The sequence below is a fragment of the Panthera uncia genome, chromosome F1 (genome assembly GCF_023721935.1).
Source record: "Panthera uncia isolate 11264 chromosome F1, Puncia_PCG_1.0, whole genome shotgun sequence".
Lineage (NCBI taxonomy): Eukaryota > Metazoa > Chordata > Mammalia > Carnivora > Felidae > Panthera > Panthera uncia.
This window is the reverse complement of record NC_064813.1, coordinates 20543053-20563025: the sequence shown is the minus strand read 5'-3', so window position 1 is coordinate 20563025 and position 19973 is coordinate 20543053. Positions and strand designations below refer to the sequence as shown.

Below are 19973 nucleotides of genomic sequence, written 5' to 3'. Positions count from 1 at the left end.
TTGAATGAAGCCACTGTAAAAATAACTTGAAATTCATATTAGCATTAACTTCAAAAACCTCCAATCAGCTTTTGCTTTGTCATTACCAAAGGTTTTCTTGGTTTTCAATGAGAAGAATCTTCAAAAAATTTTAGTGTAGTAATCATAAAATAACTTTAATGTATCAAACTACATTGGAATTCCCCACTAGGAATTCATTTTTACAGAGTAAAATTGCTTAATATTCATATCAGTGACAATAAAGTTTTTTTTTAATTTACATCCAAGTTAGTTGTTAGCATATAGTGCACTTATGATTTGAGGAGTAGAATCCAGTGATTCATTCCCTACATATAACACCAAGGGCTCATCCCAGTAGGTGTCTTCCTTAATGCCCCCTGACCATTAGCCCATCCCCCCACCCATAACCCCTGCAACAACACTTAGTTTGTTCTTTATATTTAAGAGTCTCTTATGTTTTGTCCCCCTCTCTGTTTTATATTATTTTTGCTTCCCTTACGTTCATCTGTTTTGTACCTTAAATTCCTCATGAGTGGAAATCGTGATACTTGTCTTTCTCCAGTTTTGCTTGGCATAATACACTCTAGTTCCATCCACGTTGTTGCAAATGGAAAGATTTCATTCTTTTTGATTGCCGAGTAGTACTCCATTGTGTGTGTGTGTGTGTGTGTGTGTGTGTGTGTGTGTGTGTATACACACCATATCTTCTTTATCCATTCATCTGTCAATGAACACTTGGGCTCTTTCTATACTTTGGCCATTGTTGACAGCGCTGCTATAAACATTGAGGTGCATGTACCCCTTCGAAACAGCACACCTGTATCCTTTGTATAAATACTTAGTGGAATTGCTGGGTCATAGAGTAGTTCTATTCTTAATTTTTCAAGGAACCTCCATACTGTTTTCCAGAGTGGTTGCACCAGTTTGCATTCCCACCAGCAGTATAAAAGGGTTCCTCTTTATCCACATCCTCTCCAACATCTGTTGTTGCCTGAGTTGTTAATGTTAGCCATTCTGACGGGTGTGAGGTGGTATCTCATTGTGGTTTTGATTTGTATTTCCCTGATGATGAGTGATGTGAAGCTTTTTCATGTGTCAGTTGGCCATCTGGATGTCTTCGTTGGAGAAGTGTCTATTCATGTCTTTTGCCCATTTCTTCACTGGATTATTTGTTTTTTGGGTGTTGAGTTTGGTAAGTTCTTTATAGATTTTGGATACTAACCCTTTATCTGATAGGTCGTTTGCAAGTATCTTCTTCCATTCTGTCAGGTGCCTTTTAGTTTTGCTGATTGTTTCCTTCACTGTGCAGAAGCTTTTTATCTTGATGAGATCCCAGTAGTTCATTTTTGCTTTTGTTTCCCTTGCCTCCAGAGACGTGTTGATGCAGCCTAGGTCACAGAGGGTTCTGCCTTTCTCCTCAAGGATTTTGATGGCTTCTGGTCTTACATTGAGGTCTTTCACCCATTTTGAGTTTATTTTTGTGCATGGTGTAAGAAAGTGGTCCAGGTTCATTTTTCTGCATGCCGCTGTCCAGTTTTCCCAGCACCACTTGCTGAAGAGACTGTCTTTATTCCATTGGATATTCTTTCTGCTTTGTCAGAGATCAATTGGCCATAGGTTTGTGGGTCCATTTCTGGGTTCTCTGTTCTGTGCCACTGATCTGAGTGTCTGTTCTTGTGCCAGTACCATACTGTCTTGATGATTACAGCTTTGTAATACAGCTTGAAGTCCAGAATTGTGATGCCTCCTGCTTTGGTTTTCTTTTTCAAGATTGCTTTGGCTATTTGGGGTCTTTTCTGGTTCCATACAAATTTTAGGACTGTTTGTTCTAACTCGGTGACGAATGCTGGTGTTATTTTGATAGGGATTGCATTGAATATGTAGATTGCTTTGGGTAGTATTGACATTTTAACAATATTTGTTCTTCTTATCCAGAAGCATGGAGTATTTTTACTTTTTTGTGTGTCTTCGATTTATTTCATAAGCTTTCTATGGTTTTCAGTGTATAAATTTTTTACCTCTTCAGTCAGGTTTATTCCTAGATATTTTATGGGTTTTGGTGCAATTGTAAACGGGATCAATTCCTTGATTTCTCTTTCTGCTACTTCATTATTGGTATATAGAAATGCAACCAATTTCTGTGCATTGATTTTATATCCTGTGACACTGCTGAATTCATGGATCAGTTCTAGCAGTTTTTTAGTGGAATCTTATGGGTTTTCCATATAGAGTATCATGTCATCTGCAAAGAGTAAAACGTTTTGACTTCCTCTGTGAGTTGGAAGCCTTTTATTTCTTTGTGTTGTCTGATTGCTGAGGCTAAGACTTCCAATACCATGTTGATTAACAGTGGTGAGAGTGGACATCCCTGTTGTGTTCCTGATCTTAAGGGGAAAGCTCTCAGGTTTTCGCCATTGAGGATGATATTAGCAGTGTGTCTTTCATATACAGCTCTTATGATCTTGAGATATGATCCTCCTATCCCTACTTTCTTGAGGGTTTTTATCAAGAAAGGATGCCTTATTTTGTCAAACCCTTTCTCTGCATCTATTGAGAGGATCATGTGGTTCTTGTCCTTTCTTTTATTAATGTGATGTATCACACTGATTGATTTGTGGATACTGAACCAGCCCTGCAGCCCAGGAATGAATCCCACTTGATCATGGTGAATAAATTTTTTTAACGTATTGTTGGATCCGGTTGGCTAATATCTTCTTGAGAATTTTTCCATCCATGTTCATCAGGAAAACTGGTCTGTAGCTTTCCTTTTTAATGGGATCTTTGTCTGGTTTTGAAATCAAGGTAATGCTGAAAACATGTATTTCTTTATATCCTTTTATATGACTATAAAAGTGCCTTTAAAATGCTTTTTCTAACTTCAACATCTGCGTTACCAATGTTTGCATTACTTTTTCTCTTCACCAAGGATCACATTTTCTTGTTTCTTAATATATTTAGTAATTTGTTTCATATCCTGGACATCATGAATTATAGAGTGTAAAGACTTAGGAATCATTTATATTCCTTTTAAGACTATTGCTTTTTGCTTTGTTTCAGCAGGGAATTAATTTGGCTGAACTTAAACACAAAGTTTGCCTCTCTGTAATGGTCAACAGCCGAAACATATTCAGTTCTTTTAGCCTTAGTAGGCTGCTTTGAGCCTACCCTATGTGCAGTTCAACTGTCAGCCAGAGATTTGGGCAGAATTTACGTGCAGAACTTGATGCAACTTCTCTGTAGCTGTCTCCATCCTAAAATTTCTCATTTCTCAGCTGCTTATGTAGCTCCTTTGGTTACTTAAGGAAGTAAAAACTTCTGATTTTTTTGTCCAAATTCCAAACATTGGATGGGAACCACAATCAGGACAAAATCTAGGCAAACAAGAGGTGCCAAAACAAAAACAGGGTGGGAGCCTTCCCTCTTGCAAATACTGAATCCTGTCCAGTTTCTGCCTACTTTTAGATATTGATCTAGTAACTTCAGACAGTTTTTTTACGCTACGTCCAGAATTGGTAATACGTTCAAGACTGTTCCAATATATGCTACTCATAGTATCATCTTAGTTTATTTGCATACCTGAGTTTCTCACTATATTTCAAAAACCTTACAGACTTTTTTATGCCTGGATGCCCAGTGTTTCCTTCATTTCCTTTTGATTTTCAAAAGGTTCCTCATATTTGTTTTTCTGAGAGCATTATCTGTTGCATTTTTGCTCTCGTCATCTTTGCAGTTTAGTCTTCATTTTGGAAATGACTTTTTCTTTCATTTCCCATTCTTTCCAGTCTATTATTACCTTATTTTCAAACTCATGTATTTTGGATTTATGTTTTATATCATGTATTATATCACTTTCTCAATGTATCATTTTGAAAAAGAAGATTCAGTTTTGATCTGTACTAGGGGCATGTGTTTCTGATATACTTTCACTACCTGTAAATATATTCTACTTCTTCTTCTCTTTTTTCTTAACACAATGAAGAGGTTTGACCCTGATCCTCTTCTGTTGCATGTTTTAGGTGAAATTCTTTCTCCTAATTTGTAAAACATCACTCTGGATGGCTTTTCTGCTACACAGAGTTCCTTCTTCTACTATTTTCATATACTGTTAAAAAATATAGTATCCTACTATAACCACTGTAGATATCCCTCAAAAAATTAAAAATAGAAATACAGGATAATCCAATAATTCCGCTATTGGGTAATTTACCCAAAGAAAATGAAAACACTAATTTATGCACCCCTATATTTATTGCAGCATTATTTACAATATCCAAGATATGGAAGCAACCTAAGAATCCATCAGTAGATGAATGGATAAGGAATATGTGGTGTACACACACAATTACACAATCATAAAAAAGAATGGGATCTTGCCAACAACATGGATGGATCTAAAAGGTATTATGCTAAGTGAAATAAGTCAGAGACAAATACCATATAAGTTCACTATATGTGAAATCTAAAAAACAAACAAACAAACAAAGAACAAAAAGCAGAATCAGACTTGTAAACACACAGAAAAAACTGATGGGAGGGGATGGAATGGAGGGGCCAAATGGGTAAAGGGAAGTGGGAGATACAGGCTTCTAGTTACAGAATAAGTCACAGAAATTAAGGCACAGCACAAGAAATACAGTCCATGATATTATAACAGTATTGTATGGTGACAGATGGTAGCTACACTTTCAGTAAACACAGCATTATATTTAAACTTGTCAAGTTGCTATGTGGTACACCTGAAACTAATGCAACGTTGTCAATTACATTCAAATTTAAAAATGAATAAAAAATATATATATAGTAGCTTGTTTTTCAAGCGTCCTGGCTCTTTTCCCTTAATCCTACTTACATCTGGACTCTTCTTTTTCTATGGTCCCTATCCTGCTCAATTTCTCCCTCATTTTTGGTCCTATCTGGAAGAGAGTTTTGGCCTGTCCATTTCAAGAATTCACAGGTAACTATATGTTCCAGCCTAATTCAAGGCTTACCATGAAACACTCCCTGCTTTTAGATACATGTGCTTTGCACTCTCTGCTATTAGATATATCAAAATATTATCCAGTCTCAGCTGCTGTTTTCAAAATGGCTTGCTGTACTATCTACTGAATATCTGATGGTTATTTCATAGTTTTTTGTTTCTAAATCCATCAGACATTGGCTCCCCTGCTTCCCTCTTTTACCCTGACACAGACACTGGTATCAGTAAGACCTTGTGGCTGCTGGTAACTACTCCCCACACAATTGTTCTTAGAAAATATATTACCCAGTTTTGTTGTAGATATTATCAGTGGAGTTCTGGTTTTGCTATCTGGTTTTCTCTCTTTATGTGGAGCCTCAGGAGAAGCCAAAAACTATGCTGCCACTGCACTGTATCTTCCCTTCAATTAGCAATTTAACAAGGGATCTTGAACAAATGACAGACTACTCACCAGGTATTTCAAGAGAGCAAATCATAAAGGTAGCTTTTATATCATGTTGCATAAATAAAGGTTAAGCAAGTGTTTCCACAAGTTAGAACAAAAGTTAAATTAAATCTATACTTAGTATATACTTCTAATCATCAAGGTGAATTTCTGCATAAATCTGTTTACTAGGAAGAGCAAAGAGCTCTGCTGTAACATTAAAAGGTTTTTTTTTCAATATATGAAATTTATTGTCAAATTGGTTTCCATAAAACACCCAGTGCTCATCCCAAAAGGTACCCTCCTCAATACCCATCACCCACCCCCCATCAACCCTCAGTTTGTTCTCAGTTTTTAAGTCTCTTATGCTTTGGCTTTCTCCCACTCTAACCTCTTTTTTTTTTTTTTCCTTCCCCTCCCCCATGGGTTTCTGTTAAGTTTCTCAGGATCCATATAAGAGTGAAAACATATGGTATCTGTCTTTCAGATCTGCCATACAGATATGGCTTATTTCACTTAGCATAACACTCTCCAGTTCCATCCACGTTGCTACAAAGGGCCATATTTCATTCTTTCTCATTGCCACATAGTACTCCATTGTGTATATAAACCACAATTTCTTTATCCATTCATCAGTTGATGGACATTTAGGCTCTTTCCATAATTTGGCTATTGTTGAGAGTGCTGCTAGAAACATTGGGGTACAAGTGCCCTTATGCATCAGTACTCCTGTATCTCTTGGGTAAATTCCTAGCAGTGCTACTGCTGGGTCATAGGTAGGTCTATTTTTAATTTTTTGAGGAACCTCCACACTGTTTTCCAGAGTGGCTGCACCAATTTGCATTCCCACCAACAGTGCAAGAGGCTTCCCGTTTCTCCACATCCTCTCCAGCATCTATAGTCTCCTGATTTGTTCATTTTGGCCACTCTGACTGGCGTGAGGTGATATCTGAGTGTGGTTTTGATTTGTATTTCCCTGATGAGGAGCAACGTTGAGCATCTTTTCATGTGCCTGTTGGCCATCCGATGTCTTCTTTAGAGAAGTGTCTATTCATATTTTCTGCCCATTTCTTCACTGGGTTATTTGTTTTTCGGGTGTGGAGTTTGGGGAGCTCTTTATAGATTTTGGATACTAGCCTAAAAGGTTTGTTTTAATTTCTCCAAGATTGCTGACTTGCAACCTTAATGCCATGAACTTTATCATAAGCTACATTTGTGGTATAAAACTATTCACTTTGAGTTATGAATCTGGCATAGGAGATTGATTTCATCCATAGATTTGTGATAATTAAGTCATATTCTATTATAGACTTTTTTCTGGAATTTCATTAGATAAGTTAATTTTCTGATTAAAAAAAAAAGAGCCCTTAAGTTCATTTGAAATAAACTGTGTGGCTCTAAAAGATTCATTTTTTTTAAACAGTGTTAAGCTTTCTCTATCACTACCCCAAGCCATGATGTGTGTCTTTTCAATCTTTCTTTTTCTTCTAAGAGTTAATATTTATTGAGCAATGGCAGGCACTGTTCTAAGCATTTCATTTTGAAGTCATTACAACTTCACAAAACTCTCTGAGTAAATAATATCCTGACTTTACGTATCATTTATAAACTAGCACAGGGGCACCTGGGTGGCTCAGTCAGGTAAGCATCTGAGTCATGATCTCGCTGTTCATGGGTTTGAGCCCCAGGTCAGGCTCTGTGCTGACAGCTCAGAGCCTAGAGCCTGGAGCCTCCTTCAGATTCTGTATCTCCCTCTCTCTCTCTGCCCCTCCCCCACTCATGCTCTGCCTCTCTCAGTCTCCCAAAATAAACATTAAAAAAAAATTTTTTTAACTAGCACATAAAGGTTAATGTATCTTAACTATTATGTGGTAGTATATCACAATATCTGTGTTTTTATCTGCGAATATATGACAGTTTTCATGGCACAGTAGTTAAGATTTAGGATTCTGAAGCCAGGATGCCTGGGGTTCAAATCCTGGATCTACCTGTTACTGGCTATGTGACCCTTAGGCAAGTCACTGCTGTGTGCCTCAGTCTGTTGTGAAAGTCAAATGAATTACAATATGAAAAGCAGTCAGAATGCAGCTTGGCATAGAACTCATACAGGTCTTAGCATTTTTTTTAATTGGATTTACAGTAATAACTGAATTACCCTTCTGCAGCTTGATTTTTTTCACTCAACAGATGGCTCCAAAAATGATCTGCATTGCACAACAAACCTAGTTCATTTTATCTACTGTGTATTATTCCAGTGCATCAATGTCCACCTCAATTTATCCATCTTCCTATGACAGTCGTTTAATCTGTTTCCAGTTTTTACTCTGCTGCCACGTGCACATCTTACATATGTGTGCATGTGCACACATGCAGCAGTTTCTCTAGAGTGTACATTAGAAGTGGAAATGCTGGATCACTGGGGGTGCAAATCTTCAACTTTACTTGATACTGACAAAATGCTCTCCAAAGGGGCTCTGTTGCACAAGCAGTGGAGGACGTATTTGGTTTCTCCACATGCCGACTAACACTTGGTATTGTCAGGCCTTAAAAATAAATTAACTTTGATTCTAATAATAATTCTAAGTGGTAAAGATATCCTTCCTATGTATAATGAAGTACTTACAAAGCACCATATTCTTAACTCCTTTGCTAAAGAAAAGGATACCAAAATGCAAAACAAAATATTTAAGTTCTAGGGCACACACTTGGAAGATCCCAGGAGTGGCAACAAAATTTCTATCCATCACAAGAAACATAAGCCATTAAAAAAAAAAAAAAATACTCACCTCAAACTCTCCAAGAAGTTTAGAAATAAGCAAACCCTCTGGAAATTTGGATACAACCTAATAGAAAATAAAATGCAATATAAATAGACACCATTAGGATGCTGCTAACAAAGTATTAAAATAAAACAGTATAAACTTAAATAGTAATAAAGGTAAAAAAAAAATTATTGAGTGAATGAATTAAAAGTCACAATAATTTAGATCAGTTTCCAGTTTTAAAAAAGGTTATAACCAAACAAAGGCAGTGATTTCCAATGTTTCCAGAGTGGGAAATCATTCTTACATAACACTGCAATGCCACAGCTCTCCAGAAATTCCTACAAATCTTTAGCAAACATATTTAGCTTTAGCTCACATAAAATAAATACCTTACAGCATAGCTTCAAGTATTTTAAATGGAAGGAAAAAATACAATGGACACTATAGAAAACTTTGAAAAAATACCACTAAGCAAAGAAAAAAATTATCCATAGTCATTGTTGTCCATATGCACATAAAAATATCTATATTTAATATAAAAAATAAGGTCATTTCCATAACAAGTTTTTATTATCATACCACCATCTTTCCATGGCAGTAAATACGGATCAACATATTTACTGGTTATAGGGTTTTCTAATAATTCAATATATTTAAATTTATTTACTAGATCCTCTCTTTATGGTTGTGTCCTGTTTGTTATCATCACAAATCTTATAATTATTCTCTTATTTGCATCTTTCACACTTGTCCAATTTTTAGGAAAAATTCCTAAAAGCAAACTTATTCTATCCCCTTGAAGTATAAAAAGCTTTGTTTTCCCAGATTTTTCCAAATTTTACATATTTAATTAAAAAGTCTAAATCAAGTTTCAGAAAAATATAAAAATGACTCCAAAATCCTGTGACCCAGAGATACCTGCTGCTGGTTTTCAGAAATCATCCTTTTAGAAACCCCTTTATGTACACACACATTACACATGATTTTACATGAAAGGACAACACTTAACATGCTATTCTATAAACCCTGTTTTTAAAGTCTAACAATATGTCCAGAAGATACTCCCATGTAAATTAAGTGAGAGATAAAGAAACATTTTTATGAGCCACATGATGTTGTCTAGTTTGGGTAGTTAATTTAACCAATGCTTTACCAGTGAATACTTAATTTTTCTCCTTTTTATTACCATAAAAAAATCATATTCAACATCCTTAAATAATCGTTGGATACATGGTCAAATGTCCAAACAAAAAAGCAGGATTTGAATGCACCATGGTTTTTGCATTTCTCCCAGTAAAATCATGACATCAGAAATGGAATAACTTCAAAAGCAGTAAGAGTTGTAATGGCACTCTGATCATTCAAATAAGAATAGCTCCTGCCAAAATTTCAAGTGTACATACCCTTTAGCCTGATACGTAACAGGCAAAGAACTTTCACAAGTTAATTGGGAAAAACAACACATTAAGCCAAAGACAAGAAAAAGCAATTCACATAAGAAATACAAATGGCTACTAAGCATATGAAAAGATGCTCAATGTAAAAATCAAGGGGTATAAATTACAAAAACCCAATTGGATAGTAACATTTCACAGTCACTTGGGGTGTCAATCTGTTCAAACCTTTTAGAGGGTAATTAGGTATTAATGACCAAAACGACACTATTCAATACCTTTAGCAAGTCTACTTCTAGATACATGTTTGAGGACATTACCTGTAGTATTTTTTAATAGCCAAGGCTAGAATAACCCAATTTAATTAACTGCACATCTTATAAATGAAACATAGTACATCAACAGAGTAAAATGCCACATAACTTTTAGAATATTTGACATACATATGTACGAAACTGATACTGTAAAGACCTTGAACTGTTTGCTAACAATTTATTGGGGTAAAGGGAAGAACAAAAGGCAGGCAGCATTTCTGGCACTTCAATTTTTAAAATAATTTTGAAAACATTAAAAAATTTTAGGAGTGGGTATTTTTTTTTCTGATCTTAAACGAATAGCCACTCCATTTGCTATATATTTGAAAAGATCAGGTATATGTGTAAAACTAATAAATATTTACAGGCAAATTAAATTTAACCACAAATGAGATCTAAATATATAATTAGAGGTGCCTGGGTGGCTTAGTCTGTTCAACGCCAACTTTTCAGCTCAGGTCATGATCTAGCAGTTTGTGAGTTTGAGTCCCACATCTGTCTCTGTGCTGACAGCTGAGAGCCTGGAACCTGCTGTGGATTCTGTGTCTCCCTCTCTCTCTACCCCTCCCTTGCTTGTGCTCTTTCAAAAACAAACCAACATTAAAAAATTTTTAAATTGTACAATCAATCATCCCTATTCATTTCCCAGAAACAGAAAATACTTACCAATTTTATCTTATGTTTTAGTTCTGGATTGATAGTCCCTCCAGGCCCAATTTGTGCAATAACTGATTTGAATGTGTTCTCCAACTATGAAAAAAAAAAAAAAGTAGTTCAGGTTATAATCCAAAAAGATCAAAGATAAATATGAACAATATGTAAAAGGAAACATCTACCACACGACATTTTATTTCAATCAAATGGGTAAAACATTGTTCTTAAGAGGCACTGTAGCATTTCACACCATGTAAAATACCTCTAAAATAGATGGAATCTATAAAACTAAACACTCTCAATTTTCCAGAATAATTAACATTCTCTTTAACAATTAGATTCTAGAGTATCCAATTTTTCAATCTCCTACTCGTACCCAGAAAGGATTCTTGTTACTAGTTTCCTTCTATTTAAAAAAATTCAGTGTTTACTAAACATATGCTTAGTGAATGCCAAATGCAAGGAAGAGACTGGATGATGGAAGGTCCCTGGGAGGCAGGAAAGCACCTGAGCCTGGCAAGAAGGAAAAGCTCTTCTGCTGTAGTAGAAAAAAAAGAGAGAAAGAACCAGGAGGCATAGGATACAGAATGCGGGGTCAGGTGGAGTTACTACCTGATGACTTCAGTATTCTCTGTGAGTTGGGCAGCAAGGCCCATTCCTAAGAGTTAGAGGGAAGGGGAAGAAAGTTCAGGCAGTTGAGACAGTAGAAAAATAAAGGCGAGAAAATGATGGAGGACTGTGCAAGGGCAACAGACCGGCAGTTCTAAAGGAAAACAGGAGAGGCCAAAGTTAAGACAACAGGGGACTCAGGATTTTAGCTGAGAGAAGCCAATGGCATGGAGAGGCCCCAGTAAGGCAGAAGATGTACAGGAATACTCGGAAAAGCAAGCTGGAAGCATAGGCAAGCATGGTCAGAGAAGCACAGAGCATATGCAGACAGCCCACACCCAGGGAACAGCTACAGCAGGGAGATCTAAAGTGGAATGAAAGATCATGCAGTTATGTTTAAAGACAATGAGTGGAAAAAATATGTTAGAAAAGACACAAAAGAGAAAAACAACAAATTACCTAAAATTTTATCACACAGATGCAAACATTATTAATACTTTTTCCTTCTAAACTTTGCATTTTTTCATCTTTCTTCTTGTTGACACTTGGCCTGTTATTAGTTACAAACTGTGTAACCTTTTTAGGTCTCAGTTTCCTCATCTGAAAAATGAATTTCACTATCTCTTAAGGTTGACAGGGAAAGGGGATGGGGGGGGCGGATTAGGTTCCTAAGATTATTATATCACTAGCTTTCACAAAAAGCCTCAGCCCTTGGGCTTATGTTCTTCATACATCTTCTGAATCGCCATGAGATAACCCCCTAAAGCTCCCCCAGTGAACAGTAAGAGCATCTAAAGGTAACGGATTCTTCACATCCCAACATGCTCCCCTCATTTGAAGATTCAATACAACAACTTCTTATCACTGTGCTAGGTGTTTCAGGGGACACACACACACACACACACACACACAGTCACCTCAGTGCCATTCTTCTCAAGCCCCTTAAAATTAAGTAGGGAAAGGAGATAAATGGATAAACCACTATAAGCTAAGGCTGACTCTGAGCATCACTGAAGAGGTGCAGAATTGCACAAGGACATATTATCACACTAAGTTATAAATATAACAAAGGCTTCCTTTTTGAAGAGCCGGGGAACATCACAGAGAAGGGCGGTAGAGAAGGCAATAAAGGTATAAGAAACTTCATGAACACAGGAAAAAAGGAATAAAATAATAATAATTTGCCTGAAGGGAATAAGGAAAGAGCAGAAGAGAACACTGACAAAAGGAGAAGGAAGTACTACAGAATACTTCAGATGCCAAACTAAGGAGTTTCACCAGGTTATGTAGACAAATCCATATGTTGGAGATTTTTAGCAGGGGAGAGGCATCATCAGAAGTTTAATCTGGCAGCAGCAGAAAATGATACTGGGAGGGTGGACGACCAACTGGGAGGCCACGAAAACTGAGGGCTGGCGTCTTCACCAGGGCACTAAGCAAGTCAGACTAGAGAGAGGGGGCACGACAAAGGTGGGACATGGAATCCGGGAAATTAGGAAAGAACACCGTGCAAAGGAGGGAACTGCTGAGGGATGAATAGGAAGAGGCCAGGGAAACAGCCTCAAAGACTATACAGTTTAGAAGGAAAAAGGACCTGGGAACACAAAGATAGGATTTTGCTGTTTTTCAATCAATTCCAAAAGCTTGAGAAACTGGGAGGTAACAGGATGAGGATTACAAATGTCATTTTTCCCTCTGAACTATGGCTTGTAACAGGCAAATCACAAGCTAAAAATTGTCTCAACATTTTTAAACAGCTAGGGGAGAAAATAATATTTTGTGACACACGAAAATTATATGAAATTCAAATTCCAGTATTCATAAAGTTTTAATGGAACATGGCCACACTCACTCATTTACACATTATTCACATGATTGCTTTTCGCACCACAAGGGCAGAGTTGGGTGTTTATAACAGCGCCTCAAATATTTACCATGTGGCCCTTTAGAGAAAACAGTTACCAAGCCTGGGTTTACAATGCTCTTACCTAGGAACAGAGTGTTTCTCAAGAAGGAAAAAAACAAAAAAAACAAAAAAAACAACACAACAGGGGCGCCTGGGTGGCTCAGTCGGTTAAGTGTCCGACTTCAGCTCAGGTCACGATCTCACAGTTCCTGAGTTCGAGCCCCACATCAGGCTCTGTATCGACAGCTTGGAGCCTGGAGCCTGCTTTTGGATTCTGTATCTCCCTCTCTCTCTGCCCTTCTCTTTCTCTCTCTCTCTCTCTCTCACTCTCTCTCTCTCTCTCAAAAATAAACATTAAAAAAAAATTTTTCTTCAGGGTGCCTGGGTGGCTCAGTTGGTTAAATGTCTGACTTTGGCTCACGTCACGAGCTCGTGGTTCGTGAGTTCAAGCCCCACATCGGGCTCTGTACTGACAGTTCAGAGCCTGGAGCCTCCTTCAGATTCTGTATCTCCTCCTCTCTCTGCCCTCAACCCCAGCTTGTGCTCTGTCTCTCTCTCTCTCAAATGTGAATAAACATTAAAAAAATTTTTTTTAATTTTTTTTTAAAAAGTAAAAAACTGGGTTTTAGCCTCAAGCTAGACCACTATATTAAGCTAACTTTAAACTGAATGGGGTGGGGAGATTTTTTTAAAGTCCAGTTAATCTTGGAGATATCTATAATTGGAGGGTAGAAATTAAAATGGGGGCCGGGGGCAGGGGTAAGAAAGGAAGGTAATCAGTGACTGACATAAGGAAAGTAATCAAGAGGGGCCTCTGATTTCAATAATCCTCCAGTCCCAGATGCCTAAATACCAAACAAAAAGAATGAATAAATCAAGTGAACAAAACATTATCAGGGCATAAATAAAGATGGAAAGTGATGCGAAAAAATACCATATTCAGAGAGGAGCCTCTAGGAACAAAGAGGCAGAGAAGAACTTTGAATCAAAAAGATGGACTCCCCAGAAAAAAGGATAAAGACTTAAATAGGCAACTGATAAATATTAAGCAATAAAAGCATCAAGCTCATAAAAAGACAATAGTCCAATATAGTTACCTATCATATTGGAAAATTAATTTTATAATAATGCCCATTCATTCAACAAAAATGTACTGAACACATACTATGTGCTGCACACTGTAGGGGTCAATAAACTAGATATGGTCACTGCCCTCCTGGAACTTGCAGTCTGGTGTGGAGAGACAGACATGAAACAATCATAAATATAATTGCAATTATAAAAAATATCATGAAAAGATCCACAGAGTGTTATGAAGGGATAATATGCCAGAAGGCATTAGAAAAGCATTGGGAGACCGAACATACTGGGTTGGTGGTGAGGGAGAGATACTGAGTATCATCAAAGGTACAAGAAGCACATTCCTTACGCACCTTATCTCAGTGCTACCTGAAACTTTTACGAGGACAACTTAACCACATAAAAATACACACTCCTTTTGATGCAGTGACTGTTGCTCTAGAAATTTATTCTGTGGAGTAGCGGATATATGCAAATTTGAACAAGATTTTCATCACAAGGCTATTTTTATTTTTTTAACTAGGCTCCATGCCCAACGTGGAGCTTAAACTCATGACCCTGAGATTAAGACTCACACACTCTACTGACTGAACCAGCGAGGTGCCCCCACAAGGCTATTTTTAATAGCAAACACTAGAAACAGCCTTAGTGCCTAACAAAAGTTACAAGTTAAATACATTATGGTGCATCCTACTCCCATTAAAAATTGTATTGGTGGGGCACCTGGGTGGTTCAGTCGGTTAAGTGTCCACCTTCGGCTCAGGTCATGATCTCATGGTTCCTCAGTCTGAGCCCCACGTTGGGCTCTGTGCTGACAGCTCAGAGCCTGGAGTCTGCTTCGAATTGTGTCTCCCTCTTTCTCTGTCCCTCCCCTGCTCATGCTCTGTCTCTCTCTGTCTCTCTCTCTCTCAAAAATAGACACTAAAAACAATTTTTTAATTATGTTGCATTACAATATTTAACAGTGTGGGATGTTCACAATTCACAGTTATGACTTAAAAAAGCAGGTCACAAACCTGGACCAGAATGATTCTATTTAAAAAAAGAAAAAGTACTTAGCATAATACTCTCTAGCTCTATGTACATCATTGGAAATGGCAAGATTTCATTCTTTTTTATGGTTGAATAATATTCCAGTGTATGTATATACCACATCTTCCTTATCCATTCATCAGTCAATGGACACAGGCTATTTCCATAATTTGGCTATTGTAGATAATGATATTATAAACATCTGAGTGTAGGTATCCTTTTTGAAATAAGTCAGGGCAAGAAAAATACCATATGATTTCACTCATATGTGAACTTGAAGAAACAAAACAAACAAGCAAAGCGGGGGGAAAAGAGGCACACCAAGAAACAGACCTTTAACTACAGAGAACCAGATGATGGCTAGAGAGGCGAAGGGGTCAATAGGTGATAGGGATTAAGGAGGGCACTTGCAATGAGCACCAGGTGTTGTATGAAGGGTTGAATCACTATATTAAACACCTGAAACTAATTACACTATGTTAGCGAACTGAAATTTAAATTTTAAAAAATCAGCTTTTCTGGATGATAAAAGTACAGGTGATTTTTATTTTCTTCTGTGCCTTCTTGTATTTCAAAACTTCTATAATCAATCTATATTACTTTTGTAATAAGAAAAAAAGGTTTTAAAAACAGACACCTGGGTGCTATTTAGAAACATGAGGGTGGAAGCATTTTGAAAAGAAGGTAGGTACAGAAGTGACATCTTAGAGGAATATGCTCCAGCCCTTTGGCCATATGGTACAACATGAACACATTTCTTATAAAGATCACAAAACTGGCACCAATACACACACGGAAGCAAAGCTTTCAACTGCTTAAATATTTGCCAGATACCTCATCTGACTAAAAGCCAGGCAGCACGGAATGTGACTTGCCATACTAAAAACTTCACCCAAACTCACAAGAAAACGAGATAGTGAACAGCTACTTTGAGTTGGCCAGAGAACTGCATTAATGAAGCCAGGAACGGCTCCTGCCGACAGGAACTGTTTAGCGTATCCAGCTGCTTGTTGAGGGAAGATACTCTTACAGGATAGTTGAGCCAGGTCACCAAGCGAGATAAAAGAAGTATCCTTTCTTATATGCAATAACCAAGCACACCTCCTTATTCACACAGAAACTACCAAATTGTTTGGTTGCAAATTAAAAGTTAGGTGCAAACTAACACCCAGCCCTGATTTTTAATTCGTTTAAGGCGAGATCTTTTTATAATTCCAGGTTTACCTACTTTAAACCTCATGCTGAATGTTACAATGAAGTTTTCTACTATGTAAGATGGGGTAGGGTGGGGTAGGGTGGGGTAGGGTGGGGAAGGGTGGGATGGGGTACTCTTAAAGCTAGACAACCTAGAAATGTCAGATCCCTGTTCCCCGACCAAACCCCGGCCATTGTTACAGGCCATGACCTATTCACAATAACAGTAACACTATGGTTACCTGTGATGTAGGACTACAGGAAGCTTCATTCACTAGAAAATACAGCTAATCCATTCTCACCTACTCACATTTGCATCTCCATCCAAACTTCCCTTCAGTCAATCTAAAGGAAATTTAATAGAATGTGGTAAAAAGATTATTCGTATCTTGCAAAAGAGGCTTTAAACTGTTCTAACCATTTCCTTTGTGAAACAAAGCATTACAATGGACAAAGGGTAGGTACTAGTGACCACCCTGGCTGTTTCTCTTGAAGGTGAAAGATGAAAAAAATACTAACCCTCATTTTACAAAGGAGAAACTTATTTTTCTTCTTTTTAACAACATGTTTTCCTTATTACAAAATAACGTGTTCACTGGAAATACGTGAAATACAGATGATCAAAAAGAAGTCTGTAAATTCATAATTTAAATTTGTTATAGATCTGTTCTTTTTCTATGCTCATAAATACATGTGGAGTTTTGATCAAAAACACATAGCAAACTGATCTAAAATTTTGAAGAAATGGAAGTTGTACTTTTTACAAATAGGATTATGCAAGATCTGGTAATTATGTAGAGTATGGTCTGCTGCCAAATTAAAATACATAGTTCAAGAATGAGAGCCAACTCTTTGGAACAAGATTTAAATAGTTCCAATGGCAAAAACTTCACCCAGAAGTGAAATGTGGTTATTAGACAGCAGCTACGAGGAATTCTTGGAGCTGCAAAACACAGGATGAAACTCAAAGGAGAAAAGATATAGAAGAAGTGTATGTGCATCTTTCTCACCCTTCTCCCTGGAGCCATGCCAGGAGCAAAGGTCCTAGACTTTGCATTTGTTATTCCCTGGCTCTGATGGCTAAACACACAGTCCCACCCAATTCTATAAACTCTCCAAAAAACATGCTATATCATTCTCTAATATTTTGTTCGGGAATTTTTAATCAATACAATAAATTTGGAAAATGGAAATAACTTCAAACATTGGAAAAGCCAAAACAAACTTATTCATTGTGGAGCTTCACACAGTTAATTTATTTGGACTCAATCATTCTGAGTTTTGCTTTGTTAGGATAGGTATTATGTTTCCTGAAATTCGTATTTTAAAGGCCTAACCCCCAATGTAATTTTTTTTTTGTGGTGATGGGATTAGCACCCCTACAAAAAGAGAAACCAGAGAGCTTGGTCTCCTCCATGTGCACACACTGAGGAAAGGCCATGTGAGCACACTGCGAGAAGGGGCAAGCCAGCAAGAGAACTCTCAGCAGAACACAGCTACGTTATCGCCCCAGTCTGGAACTTCCAGCCTTCACAACTGTGAGAAAATAAATTTCTGTTGTTTAAAGCTACCTGATCTAAGTTACTTTATTATGGAAGCACTAGTGACTAAGACAGTCCAGAGAAAACCTTCAGTCTAGAGCTACCCACAAAGGTATTACCTTTCTGAAGATCCTATTTATAAAAGTACAACTTGCCATTTCTTCAAAATTATAGAGGAGTTTACTAGCTGTTCCTACTCAAAACTCTACAAGTATATATGTTTCCTTTATAAGCATAGGAGAATAGATTTATAACAATATTAAATGATATTATACATGGAAAACCCAACAGACTCCACCAAAAGTCTGCTAGAACTGATACATGAATTCAGGAAATTTGCAGGATACAAAATCAATGTACAGAAATCAGTTGCTTTCTTATACACTAATAATGAAGCAACAGAAAGACAAATAAAGAAACTGATCCCATTCACAATTGCACCAAGAAGCATAAAATACCTAGGAATAAACCTAACTAAAGATATAAAAGATCTGTATGCTGAAAACTATAGAAAGCTTATGAAGGAAATTGAAGAAGATATAAAGAAATGGAAAAACATTCCATGCTCATGGACTGGAAGAATAAATATTGTCAAAATGTCAATGCTACCCAAAGCAATCTACACATTCAATGCAATCCCAATCAAAATTGCACCAGCATTCTTCTCGGAGCTAGAACAAGCAATCATAAAATTTGTATGGAATCACAAAAGGCCCTGAATAGCCAAAGTAATATTGAAGACCAAAGTGGGAGGCATCACAATCCCAGACTTCAGCCTCTACTACAAAGCTGTAATCATCAAGACAGCATGGTATTGGCACAAAAACAGACACATAGACCAATGGAATAGGATAGAAACCCCAGAATTAGACCCACAAAAGTATGGCCAACTCATCTTTGACAAAGCAGGAAAGAATATCCAATGGAAAAAAGACAGTCCCTTTAATAAATGGTGCTGGGAGAACTGGACAGCAACATGAAGAATGAAACTAGACCACTTTCTTACACCATGCACAAAAATAAACTCAAAATGGATAAAGGACCTGAATGTGAGACAGGAAACTATCAAAACCCTAGAGGAGAAAGCAGGGAAAAACTTCTCTGACCTCAGCCGCAGCAATTTCTTACTCGACACATCCCCAAAGGCAAGGGAATTAAAAGCAAAAATAAACTACTGGGACCTCATCAAGATAATAAGCTTCTGCAAAGCAAAGGAAACAATCAACAAAACTAAAAGGCAACCAACGGAATGGGAAAAGATATTTGCAAATGACATATCGGACAAAGGGCTAGTATCCAATCTATAAAGAGCTCACCAAACTCCACACCCGAAAAACAAATAATCCAGTGAAGAAATGGGCAGAAAACATCAAGAGACACTTCCCCAAAGACATCCAGATGGCCAACAGGCACATGAAAAGATGCTCAATGTCGCTCATCAGGGAAATACAAATCAAAACCACACTCAGATACCACCTCACGCCAGTGAAAACAGCTAAAATGAACAAATCAGGAGACTATAGATGTTGGAGAGGATGTGGAGAAATGGGAACCCTCTTGTACTGTTAGTGGGAATGCAAACTGGTGCAGCCGCTGTGGAAAACAGTGTGGAGGTTCCTCAAAAAATTTAAAATATATCTGCCCTATGGCCCAGCAATAGCACTGCTAGGAATTTACCCAAGGGATACAGGAGTACTGATGCATAGGGGCACTTGTACCCCAATGTTTATAGCAGCACTCTCAACAATAGCCAAATTATGGAAAGAGCCTAAATGTCCATCAACTGATGAATGGATAAAGAAATTGTGGTTTATATACACAATGGAGTACTACGTGGCAATGAGAAAGAATGAAATCTGGCCCTTTGTAGCAACGTGGATGGAACTGGAAAGTGTTATGCTAAGTGAAATAAGTCATACATAGAAACAGATACCATATGTTTTCACTCTTATGTGGATCCTGAGAAACTTAACAGAAGACCATGAAGAAGGGGAAGAAAAAAAGTGTTAGAAAGGGAGGGAGCCAAAACATAAAAGACCCTTAAAAACTGAGAACTGAGGGTTGATGGGGGGGGGGGGGGGG

At 37.4% G+C, this 19973-nt stretch overlaps 1 protein-coding gene across 2 annotated transcripts in view; it reads right to left on the bottom strand.

Annotated features, from left to right (window-relative positions):
- TDRD5 (tudor domain containing 5) overlaps nt 1-19973 on the bottom strand; it is a 95746-nt gene that overhangs the window by 64907 nt on the left and 10866 nt on the right. For both annotated transcript variants that reach the window (XM_049634053.1, XM_049634054.1), the window contains exons 5-6: nt 10542-10625; nt 8189-8245 (exon numbers count right to left, since the gene is read on the bottom strand). In XM_049634053.1, coding sequence (XP_049490010.1) covers nt 8189-8245; nt 10542-10625 — 141 coding nt within the window. The remainder of the gene's footprint in view (nt 1-8188; nt 8246-10541; nt 10626-19973) is intronic.